Source organism: Mobula hypostoma, chromosome 4, assembly GCF_963921235.1.
Source record: "Mobula hypostoma chromosome 4, sMobHyp1.1, whole genome shotgun sequence".
In the NCBI taxonomy this organism is placed as follows: domain Eukaryota; kingdom Metazoa; phylum Chordata; class Chondrichthyes; order Myliobatiformes; family Myliobatidae; genus Mobula; species Mobula hypostoma.
The window spans coordinates 119,689,147-119,717,067 of NC_086100.1; the positions used below are offsets into that span (position 1 = coordinate 119,689,147).

The 27,921-nt window shown below is 40.4% G+C and overlaps 1 protein-coding gene across 6 annotated transcripts in view; it reads right to left on the reverse strand.

Annotated features, from left to right (window-relative positions):
* Positions 1-27,921, reverse strand: part of marchf1 (membrane-associated ring finger (C3HC4) 1) — a 602,233-nt gene that overhangs the window by 52,302 nt on the left and 522,010 nt on the right. For 5 of the 6 annotated variants that reach the window (XM_063046422.1, XM_063046423.1, XM_063046424.1 and 2 more), the window contains 2 exons: positions 2,327-2,406; positions 1,362-2,084 (listed from right to left, as the gene is read on the reverse strand). In XM_063046422.1, coding sequence (XP_062902492.1) covers positions 1,362-2,084; positions 2,327-2,406 — 803 coding nt within the window. The remainder of the gene's footprint in view (positions 1-1,361; positions 2,085-2,326; positions 2,407-27,921) is intronic. The other variant, XM_063046427.1, reaches the window with a different exon arrangement.

Below are 27,921 nucleotides of genomic sequence, written 5' to 3' on the forward strand. Positions count from 1 at the left end.
TTGTAAGAGTGAGAGGAAAGGAGCAGCTTTGAGTTGGCAGTGTGACTAGCTTGAAATGGTACCTACCTCAGCAGATGGGTCAGTGACTCTTGCTCACCTTTCCTTTAGAAGCTTTACAAGGAAATATATGTGTTAAAAAGCCACATGTTGTTATTTACTTATTCTATTTTATTTATTTAGAGATACAGCACAGTAACAGATCCTTCCAGCCCAAATGGGCCCATATCACCCAATTACACCCACGTGACCCATTAACCTACTCACCTTATGTTGAATACATTTCTGTTTTCTTTTTGTGATTACCCAATACCTGCCCTCAATTCCCACTACTATCCTGCCTGTCACCCACCAACCCCTTTGGCCCTCCAGCCTATCTAGCAAAGATAAGGTGTAGTATATTTCATTGAATGATGGCGAAGCAGTGTTTGTAGATAACTGTACAGTAAGGTGTAATAAATGTGGAGCATTGTGGATGCAGAGATTCCCCTGTTTTCTTGATCTCTAATCATTATTAATGATACTGCAACTTGATCAACAGGATATGGAGAGAAATAAAGAATACTAGAATATGATGTTTTAACAAAAATAACAATGTTACATTTGAATAAATATATCAGAATTGTATGTTTAACTGCTCTAGGATCTCAAAATAGAGAAGAATGTGCTACGTACATGGTTTCTAATAATGGTGTTCCACAATAAGCTTTTGTATGTAAAATGCAACGTTGATGGTCCAATTTTAGTTTGTGCCTAATGATTTCCCTCTGTAATTTGACTTACGAGTAAGAATTTTTACAATGATTATTGTTACTTTACCAACAGTTTGAATGTTTCAACATACTTTGACTGGGGATCAATGAATGGATTTAACTGAGGTGGCATGGTAGTGTGGTGGTTATCACAACGCTCATCAGTACAGGCGACACAGGGTCATTTCACGCTGCTCCCTGTGAGGGGCTGTACATTCTTCCCGTGACTGCATAGATTTCCTCCGAGTGGTCCAGTTCCTCCTACAGTCCAAAGAAATACCAGTTGGTAGGTGAATTGGTCACTGTATATTGTCCCATGATTAGGCTAGGGTTAAATCAGGGGATTGCTGAGTGGCATGACTCGAAGGGCCTGTTCTGTATCTCAATAAATAAATAAAATAAATGAATACTGAATAATATATGAAACTTACGTGATTTCATTTGCTTATGTGGAAATTGCTGAACTCTCAGTTAATAAAAGGTTGAACAACCATGTAGTAAATACGAAGGAAACTGATTATTGTGAGGACGAATAGGCCATTTTGAACACACTGACAACAATGAATGATAAACACTACTACTATTGCCTTTCATTAGACGTTATAGACAAACCTGCAGACTTCACCATCATCAGGCCATTCATCTGCAGTTTGAGACTGGGCAGCTCTAACTCCCCCACTGGGCTCAGAATTAATAGCTGTTCCAACCAGGCGCAGAGGTAATACACTCGTGCTTTTCTCTCTCGATATTTTCATGACATATTCATCTTCAACAGTGGAGGAACTCTCAGAACCCTTTTCTATAGATATTTTGTTTTGCACACATTTACTTGAGTTCTTCTTCCCATCAATGGAAGATATTGGAGATGATGAAATCCCCATTTCTTTGTTGTGGAGCATCCTATCTCTTTCTCGGAAGAATATTGCATTACTGCTGTTACAAACTGGGTCAATACTTATCGCACCCCGATCATTTTCAGAGTCCAGTGACAGCAAAGCTGCATCGGATATCTTGTCTTGTTCTTTGTGGGCTTTGATCTTTCTCTTTCTTTTTCTGAAAGCCTTTGTCCTTTCTGAACTTCTCCTTCGGATCTGAGCCCAGTGATCTTCATCTGATGACGAATCAGAATCATTCCTGTGGAATCCATTAGCTTTTGCACAAAACAACTTGGGGTGCTTTTCGGAATGCTTGTTGTGCAAGTGCTCGCATCTTTCACATAGGTTCCTTTGCTTTCTAATTCTTCGCTTTATATGTTTCCTACTAGGGTCCCTGCTGAAAATGTTGAGTGCCATGACAGGAGTTGAATATGTGTCACCATCTTCACAACGGGTAGATCTAAGCACAGCATGCAGAGACGGAAAGTGGCAAGTAGAGAATATGGATGGAAATCATGACAGACATAGCAAAAGAAATGAAAACAAAATGAATTAGTAATTACGTAAATTATTTTCATACACCGATGAAGCAGAAAAACAAGCAAATGAAACACAATAAAGATAAGGATGTGGTTGAGACTGACACAATTCAAAACGATACCCAACCAACCACATATCTAAATGCTGCCTTGCCTGACATACCTGCAAATGTCCTGGGTAGAAGGACTGACAGATGTGCGTGACTGGCTCCAGGGAGCTGTTGCAGTTGTAGGACTACTTGCCTGCAAAAGATAAAGGTACAATATAGTAACTGTGATTTCCAAGCACATCCACTGAGTCCATTCAAAGCAGAAATGTGAAAAGTGGACAGGTAATCAGTCTTGAGGGAATCAGGTGTAAGGGAGATAGAAAAGGAATGTAAAAAGGGCAATGTTACGATAGTCATGGGAATGTCAATATGTCAGTATGCAGGTAGATTTGGAAAATCAGGTGGGTACTGGATCCTGGAGAGAGGGAATTTCTAGTATGCCTATGAGATGGCTTTTTACAGTAGCTCGTGGTTGAGCCCTGGATTGGATGTTGTGTAATGAACAGATTTAATTAGGGAGCTTTAGGTACAGGAACACTTAGGAGGCAGTGATAATTATATGATAGAATTCACCCGATAGTTTGAGAAGGAGAAAATAAAGTCAGGTGTATCACTATTACAGTGGAGTAAAGGGAGTTACAGAGGCGTGAGCGAGGAGCTGGCCAAAGTTGATTGGAAGGGGACACTAGCAGGGATGCCAACAGAACAGCAATGGCTGGAGTTTCTGGGGCAATTTGGAAGGTGCAAAATAGATACACCCCAAAGGAGAAGAAGTATTCTAAAGGGAGGAAGAGGTAACTGTGCTGACAAGGGAAGTCAAAGGCAGCATAAAGGTAAAAGAGAGGGCATATAATAGAGCAAAGACTAGTGGGAAGTTAGAGAATTTGCATGTTTTTAAAAACCAAAAGAAGGCAACTAAAAAACCATAAGGAGAGAAAAGATGAAATAGAAACATAGAAAACCTACAGCACAATACAGGCCCTTTGGCCCATAAAGCTGTGCCAAACATGTCCTTACCTTCGAACTACCTAGGCTTACCCATAGCCCTCTATTTTTCTAAGCTCCTTGTATCCATCCAGGAGTTTCTTAAAAGACCCTATCGTTTCCACCTCCACCACCTTAAAACTATGCCCTCTCGTGCTAGCTATTTCAGCCCTGGGAAAAAGTCTCCGACTGTCCACACGATCAATGACTCTCATCATCTTATACACCTCTATCAGGTCACCTCTCATCCTCCGTTGCTCCAAGGAGAAAAGGCTGAGTTCACTCAACCTATTCTCATAAGACATGCTCCCCAATCCAGGCAACATCCTTGTAAATCTCCTCTGCCCCCTTTCTATGGTTTCCACATCCTTCCTGTAGTGAAGCAACCTGAAATGAGCACAATACTCCAAGTGGGGTCTGACCAAAGTCCTATATAGCTGCAACATTACCTCTCAGCTCTTAAACTCACTTCCACGATTGATGAAGGCCAATGCACTGTATCCTTCCTAACCACAGAGTCAACCTGTGTAGCAGCTTTGAGTGTCTTATGGACTCAGACCCCAAGATCCCTCTGATCCTCCACACTGCCAATAGCCTTGCCATTAATGCTATATTCTGCCGTCATATTTGACCTACCAAAATGAACCACTCACACTTATCTGGGTTGAACTCCATCTGCCACTTTTCAGCCCAGTTTTGCATCCTATCAATGTCCTGCTGTAACATCTGATAGCCCTCCACACTATCCACAACACCCCCAACCTTAGTGTCATCAGCAAATTTACTAACCCATTCCTTCACTTCCTCACCCAGGTCATTTATAAAAATCACAAAGAGTAGGGGTCCCAGAACAGATCTCTGAGGCACACCACTGGTTACTGAAGGTAAGCTAGCTAAAAATATCAAAGAGGATACCAAAAGCTTTTTCAGATGTATAAAGTGTAAAACAGAGGTGAGAGGGGAGATTGGACCACAGGAAAATTATGCTGGAGAGATAATACTGGGGGACAAAGAAATGGTAGATGAACTTAATAAGTATTTTGTGTCAGTCTTCACTGTGGAAGACACCAGTAGTAAGCCAGAAATTCGTGAGTGTCTGGGGGCAGAACTGAATGTAGTTGCTATTAATAAGGTGAAGGTGTGTGGGAAACTGAAAGGTCTGAAGGTAGATACATTACCTGGACCACATGGACTACACCCCAGGATTCTGAAAGCAGTAGCTGAAGAGATTGTGGCGGTATTAGTAATGATCTTTCACTAGATTCTTGGTCAAATGACCAAGAATATCTAAGTCATCATGGTTTCCTTGAGGGTAAATCTTGCCTGACAAATTTTGTTGAAATTCTTTGAGGAAATAACAAGCAGGAGAGTCAGCGGATGTTATTTACTTGGGTTTTCAGAAGACCTTTGTCAAGGTGCTGCACACAAGGCTGCTTAACAAGAGTGCATGGTATTGTAGGATAGATACCAGCATGGATAGAAGATAGGCTGACTGGGAGGAAGCAAAAAGTAGGAATAAATGGGGGCTTTTCCGGTACGCTGAATGCTTTTTTTTTGCATTATATGGAAGAAAGAGAGAGAGATTTTGTGGGGTTTTGTTTTGAACAATTTCACAGTACAGCTAAGTGGCCATGTTACTCATGATTCTCAAAGGCCTCTGAGTCAGGATTTAAATTAGGCTCGTAGAAGTTTTCTTTCATGATTAAAATATATATCCTATGAAATTCAATTTGTATTCTAATTTTGTTTTAATTTATTGATGTTTGTAGCTTCTTAAATTTGTTCATATTATGTTTGAGTTGATATTAGATTATATTAGATAATTAAAATGTTCTAATTATGTTCCTATCCTTTGAAGAACTGAGACTATCAGATCCCTCAAGCAAATAGTTTTTATCTTCCATAACCTATATCAAATTGTATTAACTGTGAGGAAGGCGCAGAACATTGACTGAGTGTGTACTTTACAACAATGATTGAAAAAAATGTCTACTATCCACAGGTGCCTAGATGTCCTTCTGCCCTTCAAATATTTGTAATATCTCCTGAAAAGCATGTTCATATTTAGGCATTTAACTTCATGTGTAACTTACAAATGACATCTTAGCAAGTCACAGCAGGTCTGCTTGCAGCTTCTATTGCTTTTATTAAGCTGGCCTGCAAGTCAGTGATCTCCTGAGAAGACCTGCTCACTGTGTATTGATTTATCAAGATTTGTAAAGGTAGAGGGGGAAGAATTGAAAGGCAAGAGTCTTTCATCAGTTTGGTCATAACTAGTCTGGCTTACTTATCCCTTCTGAACTTTAAATCAACGACATGAATCCTCTTTCAAGATTCAAGATTGCCTAATGTTATTTCCAGTACACAAGTGTAAAGGAGAACAAAATAATTGTTACTCCAAATCTGATGCAGCATAAAAAACACACAATAAGATTAAGCATACTATTATTAAAAAAACACAATATATATAAATACATAAGGTAGTTCATATACATAGATTACAGAGCTAAATTCAATTATAGCTCCCGAATTAAAAGAACTGTATTTTTTATCCTCCACAACCTAATTTTCAATTTACTATTTGCCATTTGTGACATTGTTATAGCAAGTCTTTCATGCTTAACAATCTTTTTGTAACAGCTGTGTAGCACCAGTCTTATCATGTGTGATTAGTCACTGCACTCTTCTGAGAAAATCCAATTACACTAGGTGCTAGTAGGCCATCAGAAGAATCCAGGTATCGGAAGGAGGCAGTGAATAGAAACCACACACTTTTGGAGATAAGTTTTGTTTATAAGAAAAAAACAATATGTACAAAAGATTTACATGAGGAAGAACAATTCAAAATTCAGACATTCTGTTTGGGTTCCAAATCTTAGATATCAACAAAAGCCAAATTCCTGCTTAGTTAGAATCCGCGATGTTCATTAGAATAACCTTTGTTACTCCAATTTCTCTAACTTATTAGATCTAGTATTATTCCATCTTTAAAAGTTTACAGATTAAACTTTCCTTTTTACTTATTCCCAGTTAGTTAGAAAACCAAATACAATTCCTATTCTCAAGTATTATAGTTAAGTTCAGTTTCAGTTCCAGGCGGTATACGTCCAACCGTATTAAATCCTCTGCGTCAATACACACTTCATTCCCGCGGTGGTTCTTTATCTTGGGTGGCTTGCCATCTTGTTTCTTGGCTCATTGGAATGAGATAGTTGATCATCCACAAAAAATCAATTCACAAACTTGTACCAAAACTTGACCAAATCCCTTGGTATGATTTTGCAGAAATAATTCCTGACTACAAGGTAGGGATCTTGGACACTGGTTTCAGCCGATATTGGTTCGTTACAGCTGCTGCATATCGTAGCTGTAGCTTCAATAAATCTTTTATCACTATTGTCTCTCCTACAGGAGTTTCACCCTGAGGTTTTCTAGTAGGGTAAAGAATACTCACTAATAATTCTACTCTTAACAGTTCATGTCTTCAGCTTCTAATCTTTGCTGCTTTTCTCTCCTTGTCCATCCTGTGTCCAGCCTGCCCTGCCCTCGCATAGCGTTTTTTTCAAATTCTCCTTCTTTTAAAATCAGTTAACCCTGTTTTCATCCCTCCACAGGCAGAACTTTCTAACATTATAAATTTGGGTTTAATTAATCTGGGTTACACTTACATGCTTCCTTACAGGATGAAGTGAGACTGTTCAATGCTGATAGTAGAATAATCAATTCCATTTGTAATTTCTTGGATGATGATGCAGTTAACTCAGCAGACAGGAAGTCCTAGATAATGTTCAGGAAGGGGGTGATATGTGGCAAGTAACAAGTACCTACACATGAAAGCTATGGGGCTATCTTTGTTGTGTGGACTGTTGAAGCTTAAGAAGACAGATCATCTACACCTGTACCAGGGCACTTATGGATGGGAAATAAATAATGATACACCTATTAAATGATTAAAATCAGAAGTTACCTTCATCATGTTTTCAGGAGTTCTGTCCCTTAATTTTGGGATTAACCTCATTTATTTATACTGTATTTCAACTTCAAAATCATATGATGACATTTACAGCAGAATGGAAATAAAAAAAAAATGAAGAGTTCCCAATGCCAGCCAGATGTGAAAGGGACAACCTCGATTAGCTGCCATTATGCACTTCTTTCCTCTCCAGTTTGACTGGATAATGAGATGCTGATTTGATGCTTCTTAATTCTAATGAGTTGTTAGGATAACTTCCACCCATTAATATGTCACATCTATTTTAGATGTAACAGGTTTTATACCTTGAATTTCACTGAAATATATGCTTTCTTGAATAATACCTATGGCATTGAATTATACTTCATTATGAAAATAATGCAAACTGCCAAAGGAAATTTGTGTTCAACTGAAATTTCAACAGCAATTTAATATATTTCAGTGGTTTAATCAACTTAAAATGGTGTGATTGTGGAATTTCAGATACATACAGTATACTAGAAGTTGCAATAGCAACCAATAATAATTCTTCTAAACCACAGTGTTCCTGAACAATAACCTCCAACAAGTAATAATGAATAAAAAAACAAAGAGCATTGTGTGGCTCCATTCCTGAAAACATTCTCTATCGTCATCCAGTTGGAGAGCAAGAGATAGCAGCATAACCTGAATAAGAGAAAATAAATCTGCAAAGGAGGGCAACTTGCTGGCTCAATTATTCCTTTCCTGTGAACTTTACAATGATTTCAGTATGAACTCAACACAATAGGTTTTATTTATTACAGAGAGGTGATCAGTAAGAACATAGAATTGCACAGCCTGTTGCTGAGGTCTTGGAGAGGGTGCAGAAAGAGGTTTACCAGGATGTTGACTGTTTTTGAGGGCATGTGTTATCACAAGAGGCTGGATAAGCTTGGGATATTTTCTCTATAGCGCCCGAGGCTGAGGGGAGATCTGATAGAGGTTTACAAGATTATGAGAGGCATGGAAAGAGTGGACAAAGACTAACTATTTGTCTGGGTTGAAATACCAGAGGGCATGCATTGAAGGTAAAAAAGGCTAGGTTCAAGGGGGATGTGAGGATTAAGTTCTTTACTCAGAGAGTGGTGGATGCCTGGAATGCACTGCCTGGTATGGTAGAGATGAATACATTAGAGGCTTTTAAGAGATGTTTAGATAGGCATATGGATGTAAAGAAGATGAAGGGATATGGACATTGTATAGATTGGAGGGATTAGTGTTTGGGTGTTTCTGATTTGTTTTTTAGCTGGTTCAGCATAGTATTGTGGGCCACAGGGCTTGTTCCTATGTTGTACTCTTCTATGTTATGTGTTCTAGAAAGAAGAAAAAACTGACCACCAAGCCAATCTAGATCAATCCCATCTTCTTGCATATTCCTCTGTTTCCTGCATGTTCACATGTCTCACTGAATCCGGATTAAACACTGCTCTCTAGCCTGCTTCCACCATCTCACCTGGCAGCACATTCTAGGCAACTACCACTTAACTTGCTAGGCAAATCTCCTTTAAACTTTCCCCATCTCACTTTAGGGTTATGCTGTCTGGTATTTGACATTTCCATCCCGGGGGAATAATAAACATCTTGCCCTAAGTATGTCTCTCATATTGTGAGGTTCCTAGGCCAGGGACTCTCATGTTTGCTAAGCTCACTTTCAAAACACCGCAGCTGCCACTTGTAAGATTAAACAGTTGCAAGTAAACTTCCAACTAACAGTTGTTTAGATTCTGGTCATAAACGGGAGCCACTCTTCAGTTCTTAAAATGTAAATGGAAAGCAGTAATCAAGCTGAAGTTTAAAAACACATCTTTGCAAACAAGCTCTGTATAGGTCCACAGACTTGCTGGCTAATAGCATCCAGTCTTACTGCTCAAGATGTGCAGAAGAGGACAAAGAGTTATTTACTTTGGCTTGTTTCAAAACAGATAAGCTGATGAAGTTGCTTAGTTCAAAGGAACTTGCAGTCCAGATGGATAATATCATCTAGTATATCAATTAAATGATCTATGAATAGATGTATTCAGATAAGTTACTTTTAAGTACACAGATGAGTTAGTTTACAGCATTAATGGTGGGTAGCTGAGATCTATGTCTCCAAAAAGAGTAAAAAGGGTATCTGAAGAAATATCATATATGTGTGAAATTACCCCTGGGAAAAAGAGGGTACAAATGTAGACAGCAGTTCAGGGTTATTAGGAAATGGGTAAGGAACATCAAGAAGAATGAAAGAAACATGGGTTAAACTAGAATCCATCCCCCTGGCTTCATTTTGCAATAGACAATTCATTTGTCTGCATTGTTGGTACTGTATGTCTTTTTAGTTTATTGGAATTGTACCTGTGTTTTGGAAATGATTTGTATTGTAGAAGTGGCTTGTAATTTGGAAATGTTTTATAAAATGGAAATCCTCTGTGAGTTTAAACGTGTTTTACGAATGTTGCCTGGATTTAAATGTGTACCACTGAATAAAAATGAACTGTGCTTTAAACTACTTTGTTAGCTGGAAGTATTTTCTCCTGGGTAGAAACAGTGGGCATGAGCAGCTACATTCGCCTTGGAGAATAAACAGGGAAGTAAATTAATCTTTGAATATTAGGTAGTTACAGTATAATCTCCCTTTAGTGAGGGTACCAGTGGCTATTTATATCTGATAGGGATTAAGGTCTTTGTTTGAGATCATAAATTTGTGGTCAGCAATCCCAATTGCAGTGTATTTGATATTTTAGTAATATTATTAATATATTGTTTGATTAAGTGTTCTTCATTTATTTACATAATTCATTATGAGTTATATGTAAGAAGTATGTGAATAGCACACATTATTATGCCACCACATCATATGCGAGCACTTTACTGGCAAAAAAGGAACTAAGTAGACAAGTATGCTGGCTCCTCAGTTTTTTTTTCGATTAGTTTATGGAGTTACCAAACATAACAGTAGTGATGAGGAAGTTTCAAAATGAACACAAGATGACTAGCCACCTGTTGAATTGCAGCATGTTTTTCTTCAGAAGGAAAGAGAGATGTGTGAGTAAATAAAAAAGGCACAAGATGGATGAAATTAGCAAACAATGAGTACAGCCATGGGTTCATAAACAGTGAGTACCAGGTGATAATATTAATAAATAAATAAGCAAAAACGGCAGACTATATCAGAAAGATAGACTAGTTAGATTGCACAACAGATAACTGGATGATGTATACTGAACAAAATCAGCAATATTTTGAAGCAAATGAAAAACAGTATTGTTGAGTGCATTGGGTGAAAAAAGAACTTTGCTTAGAAGTTTAACTGCTCCAACTAAATAAGATAAAATGAGCTTCATTGTTTTTGTGAATGTAATGCAAGTATAGTTAGAACTGAAACCATTGTTGATTGTAGAACACTTTTGGTTTCATAAGTGGAATCAAAATGAAGGATAGTCCATTTCAGCTTATGTGGCTAAATTGAAGAAATTGTCCAAGCATTGTCAATTCAGTGGTGGGCTTAATAATGCATTGAGAGATCGTTTAGTTTGTGGAATCTTACAAGAAAGCATTCAAAAATAGCTCCTAACTGAAGCAAAACTCACATTTAAAATAGCCATTGAAATTGCTGTAGCAATGGAAGCAACAGCTGGAGATGCAATTGAGTGGCAGTCATGAATGGAAGTGAGTGTGAACAAAATTGCTATGTCCAAATATAAACCGGCCTGGATGAACAAATTGTGTTACCATTGAGGTGGGGGCTCACATTCACCAGGCCAATGCAGGTTTAGAAATGAAACTTGCAGAAACAAAGCATATCACATATTAAGAGCATGTCAGGCAGACAAAAATATATCAACAGCACAGGGAAGAGAAAAAAGATAAAAAGTCAAGTTGCAGTTTCAAAAAGATCACTAATCTTCATGCCGTTGATGAAAAATCTGATAATGAAATGAGTGCCTTCTGATTTAGTAGCCTTGAGACTTCAATGTGAAAACTAACAAGAACAAGCAATATGGTTTACACCAGAACAGAATGGCAGATTAATTAAAATGGAATTGGACACTGGCTCGCTGTTTCAGTCATTCCATAAAATGAGTTTGAAAGGCATTTCAAAGATTTTAAACTGAATACATGTATCACTGGACAACATTTTTTCGAAAGTGTTTCTTACTCAGAATCTTTTTGTTTATGATAGACTACTTGAAGCTGAACACAAATATAATTTTAGACTACTCGTATCACATAGGAATTTGGAGAAACAAGAAATTAACTTTTATTGAATATATTGTATTTAATTGCTTCACGGTGCTGATGCTTTGCAATAGTTTAACTAAGCTAAGAATGTTTTGTTGATGATTTTCATTTGAATTCAGTGTCTGAGGCTTCTGGCTTAAGTGTCCAGCAATAACCATCCAGCATTGATGGATTCCTGTTGCCCTGATACCATTTCTCCATGAACGCAATGTCCTGGTGAAACCTTTCACCATGCTCGTTACTGACAGTGCCAAGATTTGTAGGGAAGAAGTCTAAATTGGAATGCAGAAAATGAATCTTTAGTGACATGTTGCACTTCATGCTTGAAGCATGTTGTCAACCAGCTGCACGCAGTTTGGTGATCTGTAGTTGCCAAGAACATTTTCAACAACATCCTTGAATACCTTCCATGCAATTTTCTCTAGTCTCACTAGAAATTCTTCAAATTCCCTGTCACTGATGGCCTGTTTGATTTGTGGACCAACAAAAATGCCTTCCTTAATCTTGGCACCAGTTATTCTGATGAATTCTGAATTGAAATTACAAATATAGGCAAATAAACTCTTCCTGGGCTTCAAGCCGTGTACGGGTATTGATGATAACCGATGTTTCAATGACAAACTCTGTCATCTTGTTCAGGGATGATGCCTTGGTAAGTCCAGTCTAGTGGTATTTATACCCCTGTAGTCCATCCCTCTTGATTGGTTAGTCCTCATCCAGTCAGGTTTCTGTCATGGTCCGGTCCGTTGACTCCTCATTTTCTTTTAATTCCCTTTCCCCGTATTCTACCGGGCTCTTTGACTAAGACACCTGATTTTCATCCGAAGGGATAAAAACTCCAGCTTACATCTACTCAGGGCTGGACCGTCACCTGAGCCAGTGCAGCAATGCATGTTCTGGGCCGCCAAGAATAGGAGACGGTTACCTCAGTAAGTGTGGCAATGCATGTTCCGGGCTGCTGAGAATGGTGGATTCTAAGTTGCTTCGGTGCCTGGGGTTGCTTTGGGAATTCTGTCATTCTCGTGTCCAGCTGAGGATTGCTGACCATTTGCCGTTATTCCAAGTCGGGAATTCTGTCTCTTCATGTCCACCTAGGTGATTGCCGGCCGTTTGCCGCTTCATGTGCTACTCCGTGTCATGATATGAATTGTGTGTCGCTGTTGGGTTTTGTCGTCTCGTGTCCAGCTGAGTATTGCCGGCTGTTTGCCACTACTCCGAGTCAAGATACGAATTGTCTGTTGTTGTTTGGTTTAGTCGTCCCTTGTCCAAGTTTGAATCCAGGCTCCGTGTCCGAGTTTGAGTCCCAGCTCCATGTCCAAGTCCGAGTCCAGGCTCTGTGTCTGAGTCCAAGTCCAGGCTCCTTTTCCAAGTCCAGGCTCTGTGTCCGAGCCCAAGTCCAGGCTCTGTGTCCGAGTCCAAGTACAGGCTCTGTGTCCAAGTCCAAGTCTAGGCTCCCTGTCCAAGTCCAGGCTCTATGTTCAAGTCCAGGCCCCATGACCAAGATCTGGGTCCAGGCTCCTCTGGTTTGTTGTCCAACGTTCACGTCCGCGTAGGCATCGGGCTCGATCTCCGTGCCCGTGTCCTGTGCTTGGGTCTGCCCATGTAACAGGTTTCCACTCTCCCACATGGTGAAGGGTGAATTTTTAAGTGGTAGACAAGGACAAATCAAATAAGGTTCTTTGTTCTAGATGGTGTTCAGTTCTTTGAGAGTTGGGCTAAACTCAACCAACGTTCTAAGTAAAATGATATTGAAAATACATACTGTGTATGTTACCATATACTACCTTGAGATTCATTTTCTTGCAGGCATTTCAAGAAAAATAAAGAAATACAATAGAGTCTACAAAAAAAACATAAATGAGTAAATACTGAAAAATAACCAATGTGCAAATGAATATAAACTGCAAATAAAAAATATACTGAGAACATGAGTTGTAAAGAGCCCTTGAAAGTGAGTCTGCAGGTCATCGACTACCAGGGCAGACAAGCAAAGTGTATATTCCATCATGCTTCAGACTTAGATCATCAAAAGGCTCCGGGGTATCACAAAGTGACCCATTTATCACTGGAGAGTCAGCCTCTGACCTGACCTGTGCCTGGTGCCACAAAATTCTGTGGCTGGTTCAGCACAGAATCAGGTTAGTGATAATCTCCAGCATGTTGATGGTGGGGGGACTTGACCATTGTAATACTCACTAATGTCAAGGTAATGGTTATACACTCTCTTGCTGAATTTCATCATTGTCTAGAACTTTTGTGGTGTCAATCTTGTGCCCAGGATGCTAGTCAGTGTTTAGAAGTGATGCCAATACTGCTGCAAGTACAAATATAAATAGGCTTTAAAGTATTGGCATGGCGCTGAAGCACAGACTATTTTCAGATATAGACATTGTTTGCATCTTTGCAACCAGTGAGTTAGATCTGAGATTGGGGGCAAATTCTGCTGGGCAGCCTATAGCTCCTGGTCACACAGTAATACATTTACACAATACATTCGACCATTTTTCTAAAAATCCTCCAACAAACTCTTGCAAGTTTCCTGGTCGGGACTCCCGGCATAATTTGGCACAAGCTGCTTAGCCAAACTCTGCACTTGATCATTGGAGCAAAACTTGTGCAATGTGGCTGCTGGCCAGCTCTGCACAGGCGAGTGCCCACAGCTCACCATTGGCATTGGGTTGGAGACCTGACACTGACTTTGGTGACAGTGCAACTACCCTGCTGATTTTGGCGTGAATCCCCTCCACAATCTTCAACTCCAAGTTTGTGTTAATACTCCAAGCCAACTTTAGGAGTTAAGGCAAAAACTCTTTAACTGTCTTTATCATTCAGCCACATGCACATTATTCACACTAGATTTATTCATCAAAGCATTATGGAGCAACGTAGTGTTTGAAGGAGCACACTGATGCTTCCCCAGACTCCACAGAAAGGTGAATAAAGAGAAGACTTACCTTACGGAAATGAAACTTCAATAGCTCTATTAATTTTGGGAGATCTCAAATGGGTGTTTGATTCCCTTATTATATATGCATGCTGCACGATCAATACAGCATCAGCATAATTCATGGTAAAATGGGCACACATTTCTTTTGTTGTTCATTTAATGGGAAATTGAAATTACTGATCTCCTAAGCAGCTGGAGGCTAAACTAGATAGCTCTGATTCTGAAAACCTATCAGATGGTTTGGTACATTTGGCAATAATAAAATTACCTCCTGCTCTTAAAATAGCAACAGAATTGCTATTAATTTCAGCATGTTAAGCGTCCAATTTCTATTTTATAATTTAACTGGGTCCTTTAGACAGAATGACTTGTAAACCTCATTTGCAGCTGTTAATTGAACCCAGTTCAGAATTCTAATTTTCTCCAGAGACCACAGGTCACTGCTTTGTGTAGACATGACATGCAAACACAACTAGCTCGACCGCTCATGGTCTTGGCAATAAAAGGACATCAATAAATATTGACGTTTACCTGAGACATTATAACTAGCTCTTGCTGATAAAACATAATTAACCCCATAGGCTGTGGACATAGAGCGTATATTTCCCACTGACAACTATTGAATGATGTGAAAGATTTTCTTACTCAGTCTTGCGTCCACAGGGACATAGAGTTATACAGTCTGAAAACAGATCATTCTGCCAACCCAATCATGCTGACTAACAAGAACCCACTTACACATTAATCCTATTTTGTATCCTCCACACATTCTCATCAACTGCCCTCAGCCTCTATCTCTACTTCCCCTCCACACACTGATGGCATCTGTTCTTCTTTATCTGCTGCTTGTCTGTAACTACCCTACCACTTATCAGCTGCTGACTCCCACCCCCAAACTCTCCCACCCCATCCTGGCTTCATTTGCCCATCACCACCCTCCTCACTGGGTTCCACCTATGATCTGTAACCACCTTCTCAGCCCAATATGTTAACAACTCACAGTTCAAAGTTCAAAGTAAATTTTATAATAAAGTACACAGTCCTCTGAAGTCTGGCTCAGGGACCTCTGGTCTCCCTTGCTGGAAGCCTGCATTCAGTTCCTTGGTCTTGCTAGCATTGAGTGAGAGGTTGTTTCATTTTCCTCCATGGATGCTGCCTGACCTGCTGGGTTCCTCCAGCATTTTGTGTGTGTTACTCCCTTTCTCATTGTTAACAACTTCAATTTTTCCAGCATCCACTGCCACATTATTTTCTTGGCAAGACCTTAAGGTATCAGGTTTCCTTCAGAATTTCTTCACCTCCCCAGGACCCTCCTTAAATTTACCCCTTTGAAAACATCTGCCCTTACATCACATTGCACATTGCATGGCTAAGTGCTATTTTTGGCTTAGAAACATGTCTGTGAACCTACTATGCTAAAAGTACAAAAGCCGTTGTCCTTGATAAAGGTTTCCATAAATAAGGCAGCCATAGATGCCAGACCAACAGATATATCAGTTTGAGGTACAAAGACTGCTCGTACTGTAAAATGGAACAAAAAAAAACTGAACTGCTGATGCAGTTTAGTCAGTCAGGCAGCATTTGTGTAGGCATTTTGGGTCACAATCCTGCAACAGAACTCAGGACTGAGAGAGGAGAGATAGCCAGTTTAAAGAGGTGAGAGGGAGGGGAGAGTCACAGGCTGGAAGGTGGTGAGTGGAGGCACAACAGGCTGCAGATGCTGAAATCTAACAAGGAAGGTGGCAAATGGAACTGGATAGGGGATGGATGATGGGCAGATGGAACTAGTTAGGGGAAAGGAAAAGAACTGGATGGCAGTGCTATCAATCTAGCAATCACAAATTAAGGCAGAGATGGGATGAAAGTACTTCACACAGGGGATAGCAGATCCTCATAATTCTTGACTCAAGAGGGCTGTGGAGGCTCGCTCGTTGAGTATATTTGAAACATGTATTCAGAAGCTTTAGCAATAAAGTGACTCAAAGGAAATGGGACTGCGATATGAAAGCTGCCAAAATTAAAAGCTCAGCTATGATTGTGCACCGTGTTGAAAAGGTTTATTCCTTCTACCATTCTTTATGTGCTTCTGATTTAATATGCTTCAGCCTATTACTCTACCCACAACACCCTACCAGACAACTGGGACTTGCTTGCTTTACAATTCTAGTATATTGGAGTTGTTATTTTGGGTAATTTCTAACCACCTCTATTGTGGCCCTGTCAAAGGAAATAAATCTCACAGTGGTGGCTTCAAGAGTCAATAGGCACCTTTTAATATGTATGAAAAGCCAAATAATTGCTTCAGAGGTGTGTTCTAGACTTAATTATATTTTTTCATTTTCCAATGTGACAGGTGATACAGTCTTGTCCACATTATTGGAAAATCAAATCAATTAGTAACAGAAAAATGTAGTCAACTTAGACAAATTCACAGCCCCATAAAAGTGAAATGACTCCAATCATATTGAATAAACCTTGAAGACTGCAATGAATAAAATTTTGCAGCACTTATATAACCTTCTGCTGCAAAGCGATGCAGTTGAATTGTTTGCTGTATTAATTATAAACCTCCCTCACAGACAGAAGATTACTTTTGTGGCACAGAAATCAAATGGGATTTGCTTTGATGTTTACAGCTGTTGGTGTGAATCCCTGATTTCTTCCTTGATTTTTAATCCAGTTAAGGCTGTTTCTCTGGCAGACAGAGGCGTGAGCACGCACTCCTGCACCATTACAGCTGGGATGCATGGATTTCTCAGGAGCCTATTCTGCTAATACTCTAATACATTGTGAAGATAAGCTCAATGTTAATTTAATTGAACCTGTGCCAGGATCACGTACACCAGTAATCTGTGTGCTATTGTGGCCATTTCTAAGCTTTGTAGTCTCTGCCTAAATCAGCCTTTTGTTTTATATTAAAAAGTTTCCACTGGCAATCTTGCAGTCTTACACAGGAACATAGAATTCAGAGATAAATCAGAGATCAGGTAAAGAGTCTAGGACTGAAGCTCGGATCTGCTGAGCCGAGAAACGGGATGCCATTAAAATCCAGACCTCGTTCAACTGACCTTGAGCGAGTCTTTAGAAATCTCTTCCTCAGATGGTGCTGGAAGCAAAGCTCTTAAATATTTTTAAAGTTGAAGTAAATAGGTTCTTGATATGAAAGGAGGTGAAAGGCTCCCATTTGTAGAAAGGAATACAGAAATGAAATTACAATTGATCCTGCTCAAGGGGCTTATAGTCAGTGCAGGCACGTGGTTTGTTTGTATTTTTGTATTTTACTTTTTCATAAAGTTTTTAATTGATTTCTAGTACAAGATGTTTCAATAACAGTTATTTACTTTTAAAATCATTATAATTAATTTAGTATTACATAATTAATAAAATAACTGTTGTAAGTGTACCTGACCAACAGAGAACTTCTGGCAGTGGTGAGATGGTCCAGGGCAAGTCTCAGGGCTTGCCAGCTGAGACCTTGTGACCACTAGTGACATAATTTGCCATGGATTCCAGGCAGATCAGTCCAGCGGAGCCATGAAAGGTAAAGGCAGCTATGGCAGTAAAGCATTTAGGACAGTTGTCATATGCTAATAAATGAGGTTAATACAGATAGGCCAGGGGATCAATTTCTGTGCTATTTGACTTTATGATGATGTTTATTTAATTATTTATAGATCCAACACAGAACAGGCCCTATTTAACACTTGCCGAATCACAGGACAATTTACAATGACAAATTAATCTATGTCTTTGGACTGTGGGAGAAAACTAAAGCACCAGGAAGAAACCCTTGCAGTCAGGGGGTGACACGTGCTGTAGACAGTGCTGGAATTCAACTCCGAACTCTGATGCTCCAAGCTGTAATTGTGTTGCACTAACCGCTAACTGTTCAAGATATGCATTTCTCAAACTGCTAAATGCTTGCGGATGAATATATCGCTACTTCTCCAAAGCTATGATAGCGGGCAACATTCTGACACACACAACTATAGGGTGAGCCGCCGGTGTGAAATAGGAAGCCAAGCAAAAAGTTGTGGCAGTTTTCCTTGATTTTGCAAACTAGGAAGGTTCATGCTATAATTCAAAGTGTCTGTTCTTTTAACTGTTAAAATGTTTAAGAAAATCTCTAAGTAAATAAAGAAAAAAAATGACAAAAAGGTTGCCTAAAAATTGCTGTTGGATGCTCCCTAATAATGAAGAATGCAATATAAACAAATTATATTTCAGCAACTATTGTTAAACACTGATTCCAAAATCGTATTAAGTACTAAAGATAGTTTTTGGAATGTTATTCATTTCAAAAACTGCTGACAGATTTTTGATTTATGGGGCATGATAACAACTACTGGTTTTGCAAAGAAAAGAGAAAAGCCAGAGAAGAATTCAGGAAAGAGTTGATATGAGTGCTTGCTTTGTAGCTGGAGTAAACAGAAATACATCATTTGAGGTGGCGCCGGAGAGTGGCAACTTATGAAGAAGGCATTCCAGTGGCTATATTCCATTAGGAGTTTGAGGAGATTTGGTATGTCACCAAAGATTCTAGCAAATTGCTATAAATGTATGTACAATGGACAGCATTCTAACTGGTTGCATCACTGTCTGGTAAGGAAGGGACAATGCACAGGATCAGAAAAAAGCTGCAGAAAGTTGTAAATTCAGCCAGCTCCATTATGAATACTAGACACCTCAGCACCGAAGACGTCTTCAAAAGATGATGCCTCAAGAAGGTAGCATACGTCATTTATGAACCCCACCACCCAGGACATTCCCCCTTCTCATTGCTACCATCAGGGAAGAGCTACAGAAGCCTGAAGATACACACTCAATGTTTTAGGAACAGCTTCTTCTCCTCTGGCATTAGAGTTCTGAATGGTCTATGAACCCATGAACACTACAACACCATTTTTGCTCTCTTTTTGCACTACTTATTTCATATATATCTTATTGCAATTTATAGTATAGTTTATATTTTACACGGTACTGCTACTATAAAACAACAAATTTCATGACATATGTCAGGCCATGGTTGGCAACTCATCTAGGAGAAGGAAAACTCTGATTGCAAACCTCTGCTGCCTTTAAGGGGAAGGCTTTGGAGTAAATCCTGTGGAAAAATCCGGAGCTGGTGTCCCAAATTGAGTTCAACGCTGACTGGTATCTCCTGCGATGCCACCAGTGCCAAACTGTATCTACCATTCTTTGGGATTCAACAGCTGCATGGAGAGGGAGAGCCTGTTGCATAGGCAACAGTTTGCTTTCCATATTGCACTGTCCTGGCTTGTGTATCGGTCAAAAACCATGGTCGACCACGACCACCAGAGGGCCATCTCCTGTCAATGATCATAACCTAATTCTGATCCTGATTCAAATCTTCATTCCCAAAATGATATAACGCTATCATTCAGTTCTGCTATTGACTTTGGGACTCGTCGCCATGAGAGATTTGTGTTTCAGGTGAACAATGAACAAAGAGTTTCCATTTTACACAAAGGGATTTAGGCTGCCAGGCGCCTCTTGATTAATGCTTGCGACTCCTTAATCTGGTCAATTATACTCTCCAAAAACTGCTAACTACATTAAACAAAATAACTGTTAAAAATGTTTGTGATAATCAATTAGAAGAAGGTTTTAAGTCACATATCAGCAGTTTAAGAGAACGACTGGGAAGGATACAGCAGATCAAATGCATCTGTGAAGCTCTTGTTGCTCTAATATTTCTTGCTTATGACAATACCCTAGAGGTATTAAAACATTGAAAAATATTATGTGCTCACATCATTATAGCAGGTGAAAATGTACTTTCAATCTTGTCTCCTTAGAAGACGAGAATTTCAAAATTTGATCACTATCCACAGATTATGACGGAACATACAAATATTACAATCAGAAACCATTTTTAAACCCATGCTATGATAGATTTAACTGTACAGGAAGTCTAAATGAAGATAACTACTTTCTGAAAAAAGGTCTTATTACCTTTAAATAATACATGCCCTGATGGACTGTAGGTAAGGTTAATGTTACATTATTGCAGTACTACTGAATAACCCCTCCTACTGTTCCTACTTCTATATTTCATAGAATATGGCAGCATTCAATAATATAAATGGAGGTCTTTGAAAAAAAACAGGAATAAGACATAACTACTGATTTTCTTTGGCAGATGTGCATTGATTCAGATAAAATAGAATGCTTAAAAAGGTTATACTGTAGCTTTAAAACGCTTTTCTCGAGTAAAAAACAAATGTAACTTCTTTTTTTAAGAAAGGTGGGAGAAACAATGGTAAAAAAAATTGTTCTGTTAGTGAAACATTGGTTATACAAAGATATTTGCATTTATCTGTGGAACTTGTTCCCACAAGCAGTTGTGGAAGCCAAGCCATTTGGGTATATTTAAGGCAGAGGTTGATAGATTCTTGATTAGTCAGGGCATGAAGGGATGCAGGGAGAAGACAGGAGATAGGTTTTGAGTGGGAAATGGATCAGTTATGATGAAATGGCAGCACAGACTCGACCGGCCAAATGGTCTAATTCTGCTCCTATATCTTATGGTCTTATGATCTATGGTCTTCATGATTGAGGATAGGGCGGCTGAATACCGGGAATAATTAGAAATGATTAAAGTGCACCAATAAAGGATTTGGGACCAGAGTCAATTTAATGATTTTTTTAAATGGAAGGAAGTCATAAATATTACAAAGTTGCCCAGAAAGTGTTCAATTAGATTTCATAAGGATTTATCAGGCAAAATTAACACTAAGGATTTGACAAATTATTGATAGTCATTAGAAGATACAATTTTGACAATAAATTATAAACTGTAAGAGAATAATGAACATTGTCCGACCAGGGCCTGATATGAGGTCTTAATATCATCAGATTATTTTATATGTATTCACAAGATGTGGCTTTGGTGGAAAGGTTAATATTTTTGCTTGCATACATTCATGCATAAACTTGTGAGCTAGCCTGAAGCTAGCCTCTCAAGAAGGTCCATCATCCGGGCCATGCCATCTTTTCGCAGCTGGCACTGCACAAGAGGTACAGAAACCTGAAGTCCCGCACAAGCAGGTTCAAGAACAGCTACTTCTCTTAAACCATTCAGTTCCTGATCCAGCTGGTATAATCTTAAAAACTGCAGTTTAGCCACACTATGACCACTTTGATCACTTCGCAACTAAAACTAAGTTTGTTTTCTTGGTGTTGTAATTGCCTTCTTTCTTGAAGAAAAAACTGTGTAAGAGTTATGTTTATAGTTTTCTTGTGAATGCTGCTTGTATAATACTACACCTGTGATACTGCTGCAAGGAAGCTTGTCACTGCACCTGTGCATACAGTACATATACCCCTGCATATGACAATATATCAAAGCCGCAGGAATGTTACTTCTGTCTTTTACTCTTCTTGATTTTTTTTTCATTATTGCACACTGGTTTGTAGTGCGGCATGGTGATGTAGATCAGCGGTCCCCAACCACTGGGCCGCAAAGTATGCGCCACCGGGCCGCGAGGAAGCGATATGATTTGGCGATAGGAGTCAGCTGCATCTTTCCTCATTCCCTGTCACGCGCACTGTGGAGCTGGAACGCACGCGAGGTCATTACCCGCACGTCATCCATTTCAGCGCAGGAAGGAGATCAACTCCTTGAGCTTGCAAATGACGGTGGGCTGAAAAGTATGTTTGACATAACATCTCTGTCGGCATTCTGGATCAAAGTCAAGGCTAAAGATCCTGAGATAGCTACGAAAGCACTGAAAACGTTGCTTCCATTTCCAACATATCTCTGCAATGAATGCAACGAAAACAAAATTGCAGAATAGACTGGACACAAGGAACCCCCTTCGAGTATCGCTGTCTCCCATCACCCTTCGATGGGACGGTCTCATTGCAGGGAAACAAGCCCAGGGCTCCCACTGATTCAGCGATATTGGTGTGTTGCAATGATTTTATATGTTCATACAGGGAAAATATGCGCTGTGTGTTTAATATCCAAACGTTACTTAAAATGTTATGATGCTATTGACTTATATAACCATATAACAATTACAGCACGGAAACAGGCCATCTCTGCCCTTCTAATCCGTGCCAAACACTACTCTCACCTAGTCCCACCAACCTGCACTCAGCCCATAACCCTCCATTTCTTTCCTGTCCATATAGCTGTCCAATTTTTCTTTAAATGATAATATCGAACCTGCCTCTACCACTTCTACTGGAAGTTCGTTCAACACTTACTTCAAGCTCCCCTGATAATTGACTTATCACTATATTTATGCGAGGAAAATATGCGCTGTGTGTTTAATATTAAATTCGTTAGATAAACCCTTTTAGAAAGGAAATTGAGTGCATTAGCCACTTATCACCGATATTCCAGTCCTGATTAACACCCTCCTCCACCCCCCCGAACAGAATCGCCAAAAACAATTTGTAGAAAAAAATCGTACACGCATGCGCAAGTCACGCATGCGCGCTGGTGCCTGCGCAAGGCTTCATGGTCATTGTCGTCTTTCTCGGGGTAAACCTAGCATATTTGACTGCTGCTCTTGTCTGTTGGCAACCCTACCACCACTGCCCCACCACCACTGCCCCACCACCCCCGGTCAGCCAGTCTGCAAGAATATTGTCAATACGAAACCGGTCCACAGTGCGAAAAAGGTTGGGGACCCCTGATGTAGATGTTAGCGTTTCACAGTTGTAAGACTAGGGTTCAATTCTCACTGCTGTCTGCAAGGGGTTCGTACATTCTCCCCGTCACTGAGCGAGGTTTCCTCCAGATGCTCCCGTTTCCTCCCACAGTCCAAAAACATACAGGTTAGCATTACGGAGCTGCGGACATGCTATGTTTGTGTCACAAGCTTGGCGACACTTGTGTACTGCCCAGCATAATCCACTCTGATTTGGTAATCAAAGCTAATTTACTATAATATGATCTTAATCTAGAAGTAACAAATGAGCTTCCCGAAATCACCATTGATACTTAGCTTCCATTCTAAGGAAACTGTGGACAAGAACAGCTGTTAAATTATAAATTCTCATCAAGCTGTAACTGATGTAAGCTCAAACACATAACATTTTCATCAAATCAGTTTCACTTGCTGTGGATTTCATGTAGACGGAAATTGCATCAGAATTGGCTTCTCGATTGTCATCTCTTCTGCCGTGGCCCTGTCAGACTTACTTCACAGCAGCGAGTGCATTAGCTGCATCCTCAATAAAAGGCCAGTTTACATTCAAGATTGTTTAATGTCATTTCAAAGTACATTTTATTCTCAAGGTATGTCACCATATGCAACCCTGAGATTCAGTTTCTTGTCGGCAAACTCAATAAATCCATAAGAGAATCAATGAAAGACTGCACCAACTTGGGCATTCAGCCAGTGTTCAGAAAACACCAAAGTGTAGAGATAAGTGAGGAAATAATAATAATAATAATAATAATAAATAAACCTCTCACTGAATGAGCAGAAGTTCCCACTTGCTTCAAAAAGGCAACAATTATACCAGTGCCAAAGAAGAATAATGTGGGCTACCTTAACGACTATCGCCCAGTAGCACTCACATCGACAGTGATGAAATGCTTTGAGAGGTTGGTCATGACTAGACTGAACTCCTGCCTCAGCAAGGACCTGGACCCATTGCAATTTGCCTATCGCCACAATAGGTCAATGGCAGACACAACCTCAATGGCTCTCTACACGGCTTTAAACCACCTAGACAACACAAACACCTACATCAGGATGCTGTTCATCAACTTTAGCTCAGCATTTCATACTATCATTCTCACAATCCTGACTGAGAAGTTGCAGAACCTGGGCCTCTGTACCTCCCTCTGCAAATGGATCCCTGACTTCCTAACCGGAAGACCACGGTCTGTGTGGATTGGTGATAACATATCCTCCTCGCTGACGATCAACACTGACGCAACTCAGGGATGTGTGCTTAGCCTATTGCTCTACTCTCTATATACACATGACTGTGCAGGCTAGGCATAGCTCAAATACCATCTATAAATTTGCTGACGATATAACCACTGTTGGTTGAATCTCAGGTGGTGACGAGAGGGCGTACAGGGGTGAGATATGCCAACTAGTTGAATGGTGTCGCAGCAACAACCTCGCACACAATGTCAGTAAGATGAAAGAGCTGATTGTGGACTTCAGGAAGGGTAAGATGAAGGAGCACATACCAATCCTCATAGAGAGATCAGAAGTGGAGAGAGTGAGCAGCTTCAAGTTCCTGGGCATTAAAATCTTTGAGGATCTAACTTAGTCCCAACATATTGATGTAGTCATAAAGAAGGCAAGACAGCAGCTATACTTCATTAGGAGTTTGAAGAGATTTGGCATGTCAACAAATACACTCAAAAACTTCTATAGTTGTACCGTGGAGAGCATTCTGACAGGCTGCATCACTGTTTGGTATGGAGGGGCTACTGCACTGGACTGAAAGAAGCTGCAGAAGGTTGTAAAGCTAGTCAGCTCCATCTTGGGCACTAGCCTACAAAGTACCCAGGACATCTTTAGGGAGCGGTGTCACAGAAAGGCAGCGTCCATTATTAAGGACCTCCAGCACCCAGGGCATGCCCTTTTCTCACTGTTACCATCAGGTAGGAGATACAGAAGCCTGAAGGCACACACTCAGTGATTCAGGAACAGCTTCTGCCATCCAATTCCTAAATGGACATTGAAGCTTTGGACACTACCTCACTTTTTTTAAAATATACAGTATTTCTGTTTTTGCACATTAAAAAAAAATCTATTCAATATACATAATTGATTTACTTGTTTATTTATTGTTTATTTATTTTTTTTATCTCTCTGCTAGATTATGTATTGCATTGAACTGCTGCGGCTAAGTTAACAAATTTCATGTCACATGCTGGTGATAATATACCTGATTCTGATAAATAAGAAATAACCATCAAGAACATGAGATGAAGAGACCTTCAAAATGAGTCCATAGTTTGTGGGAACAGTTCAGTGACGGGGCAAGTGAAGTTATCCTCTTTGGTTCAAGAGCCTGATGGTTGAGGGATAATAACTGTGCTGAACTTGGTGGTGTGAGTCCTGAGCCCGCTTCCTCATTGCAGCAGTGAGAAGAGAGCATGTCCTGGGTGGTGGGGCTCCCTGGTGATGGATTCCATTTTCTTGCAACAATGCTTCTTGTAGATGTGCTCAATGGAGGGGAGGGCTTTACCCGTGATGGACTGGACTGTATCCACTACTTTTTGTACGATTTTCTATTCAAGGGCATTGGTGTTTCCATACCAGGCTGTGATGCAACCTGTCAATATACTCTCCACCACACAACAATAGAAGTTTGTCAAATTTTTAGATGTCATGTCGAATCTTCACAATTTCCTAAGGAAAGAGGAGCAATGCTGTGCTTTCTGCGTAATTGCACTTACGTGCTCGGTCCAAGACAGGTCCTCCAAAGTAATAACACCAAGCAACTTAAAGTTGCTGACCCTCTCCACCTCTGATCTTCTGATGAGGACTGGCTCATGGACCCCAGGTTTCCTCTTCCTGAGGTCAATAATCAGTTCCTTTGGTCTTACTGACTTTGAGTAAGTTGTTTTTATGGCATCACTCAGCCAGATTTTCAATCTCCCTCTTACTTGCTGATTCATCACCACCTTTGATTTGGCCTACAACATTTGCTGTCAGCCAACTTGAATATGACATTACAGCTGTGCTTAACCACACAGTCATAAGTGTAAAGCAAGTAGAGCGGGGAGCTAAGCATACAGACTTGTGTAGCTGTGCTGATGGTGATCGTGAGGGAGATGTTGTTGCCAATCTGAACTGACTATGATCTGCAAGTGAGGTAACTGAGATTCAATTGCATAAGGAGTGGAGGAAGGAGAAGATGGCGGCGCGACGCAGCATGCGCGGCCGTTCCGAATGAAAATCGTATGTGTAACTAGGGGCCGTGCACAATCCGGATTTGATGGAGACAGCCATGAGGAGCACAGAGGAACATCTGGAGTAACTTCTGAAATGCCTACTTCGCTGCCGCTGTTACTGTGCGATCGAGAATCACCAGAGACGAAGGGCCTAAATCCTCGGCTTTGCGTATCGCCTGTTGGCGGGGCCGGGGTCGAAGCACTTGGCAGAGATGGTGCTCGGTGCTTGGTGTCGAATAGGTGGTCAGAGGCTCAGAATTTTTCGGATGGACTCGGAGTCGGACTGTGGTTGGATGCTTCCGGGATGCTGCACCGGCAAGTTGGCAGCGCTGGAGGTTTACCGCCTGCGTGAGATGATGGAACTTTCGAGAGACTTTGAGACTTTTACTGTGCTATGGTCTGTTCTTAGCAAATTATGGTATTGCTTTGCACTGTTGTAACTATATGTTATAATTATGTGGTTTTTGTTAGTTTTTAAGTTGGTTTGTCATGTGTTTTTTGTGAAATCATAAGGACGTATTGATGCCAAGGACTTGAAGCTTATTAATTCGTTCTGGGGGGATGATAGGATTGAATGCTGAGCTGTAGTTGATAAAGAGTATCCTGATGTCTGCATCTTTGCTGCTCCAGGGTTGAGTGAAAAGCCAGTGAGATGGCATCCGCTGTGGACTGTTGCTCTGGTAGGCAAATTGGAGTGGATCCAAGTCACTCCTCAGGCAGGAGTTGATATCTTTCATCACCAGCCTCTCAAAATACTTCATCACTGTGGATGTAGGTGCTCCTGGATGATAGTCATGGAGGGAGGTTACCATATCCTTCTTTGGCACTGGTAAAATTCAAGTCTGCTTGAAACAAGTGGGTACCTCAGACTGCAGAAGCTAGAGGTTTAAAGATCTCAGTGACACACTAGTCAGTTGATCAGCCCTGGTTTTTAGTACTTGGCCCAGTACCCCAGCTTGGCCAAATGCTCCTCTTGGGTTCACCCTCTTGAAGGCTGCTTGCACATAGGCCTCAGAGACGGAAATCACAAGATCATTGAGGGCTGTGGGAGTACGAGATGGCTTCTCCATGTGTTGATGGTCAAAGTGAGCATAGAAGGCATTGAGCTCATCTGGAGGTGAAGCCTTGTCATCTATACCACTTGATTTCACTTTATAAGAGGTGATATTATTCAAGCCCTGCCATAACTGTTGAGCATCCTTTGTTGATTCAAGTTTAGTCCGGAATTACCACTTCGCCCATGAGCTGGCTTTCTAGAGATTGTGCCTGAACCTCTTGTAACTTCCTTGGTCACCAGACTTGAATGCCTCTCATCTGGCCCTCAGCAGACAATATAGACAATAGGTGCAGGAATAGGCCATTTGGCCCTTTGAGCCAGCATCGCCATTCACTGTGATCATGGCTGATCATCCACAATCAGTACCCCGTTCCTGGCTTCTCCCCATATCCCTTCACTACCTTCACGAGCTCTACCTAACTCTTTCTTGAAAGTATCCAGAGAATTGGCCTCCACTGCCCTCTGAGGCAGAGCATTCCACAGATCCACAACTCTCTGTGTGAAAAAGTTTTTCCTGAAATCTGTTCTAAATGGCTTACCCCTTATTCTTAAACTGTGGCCTCTGGTTCTGGACTCCCCCAACATCCGGAACATGTTTCC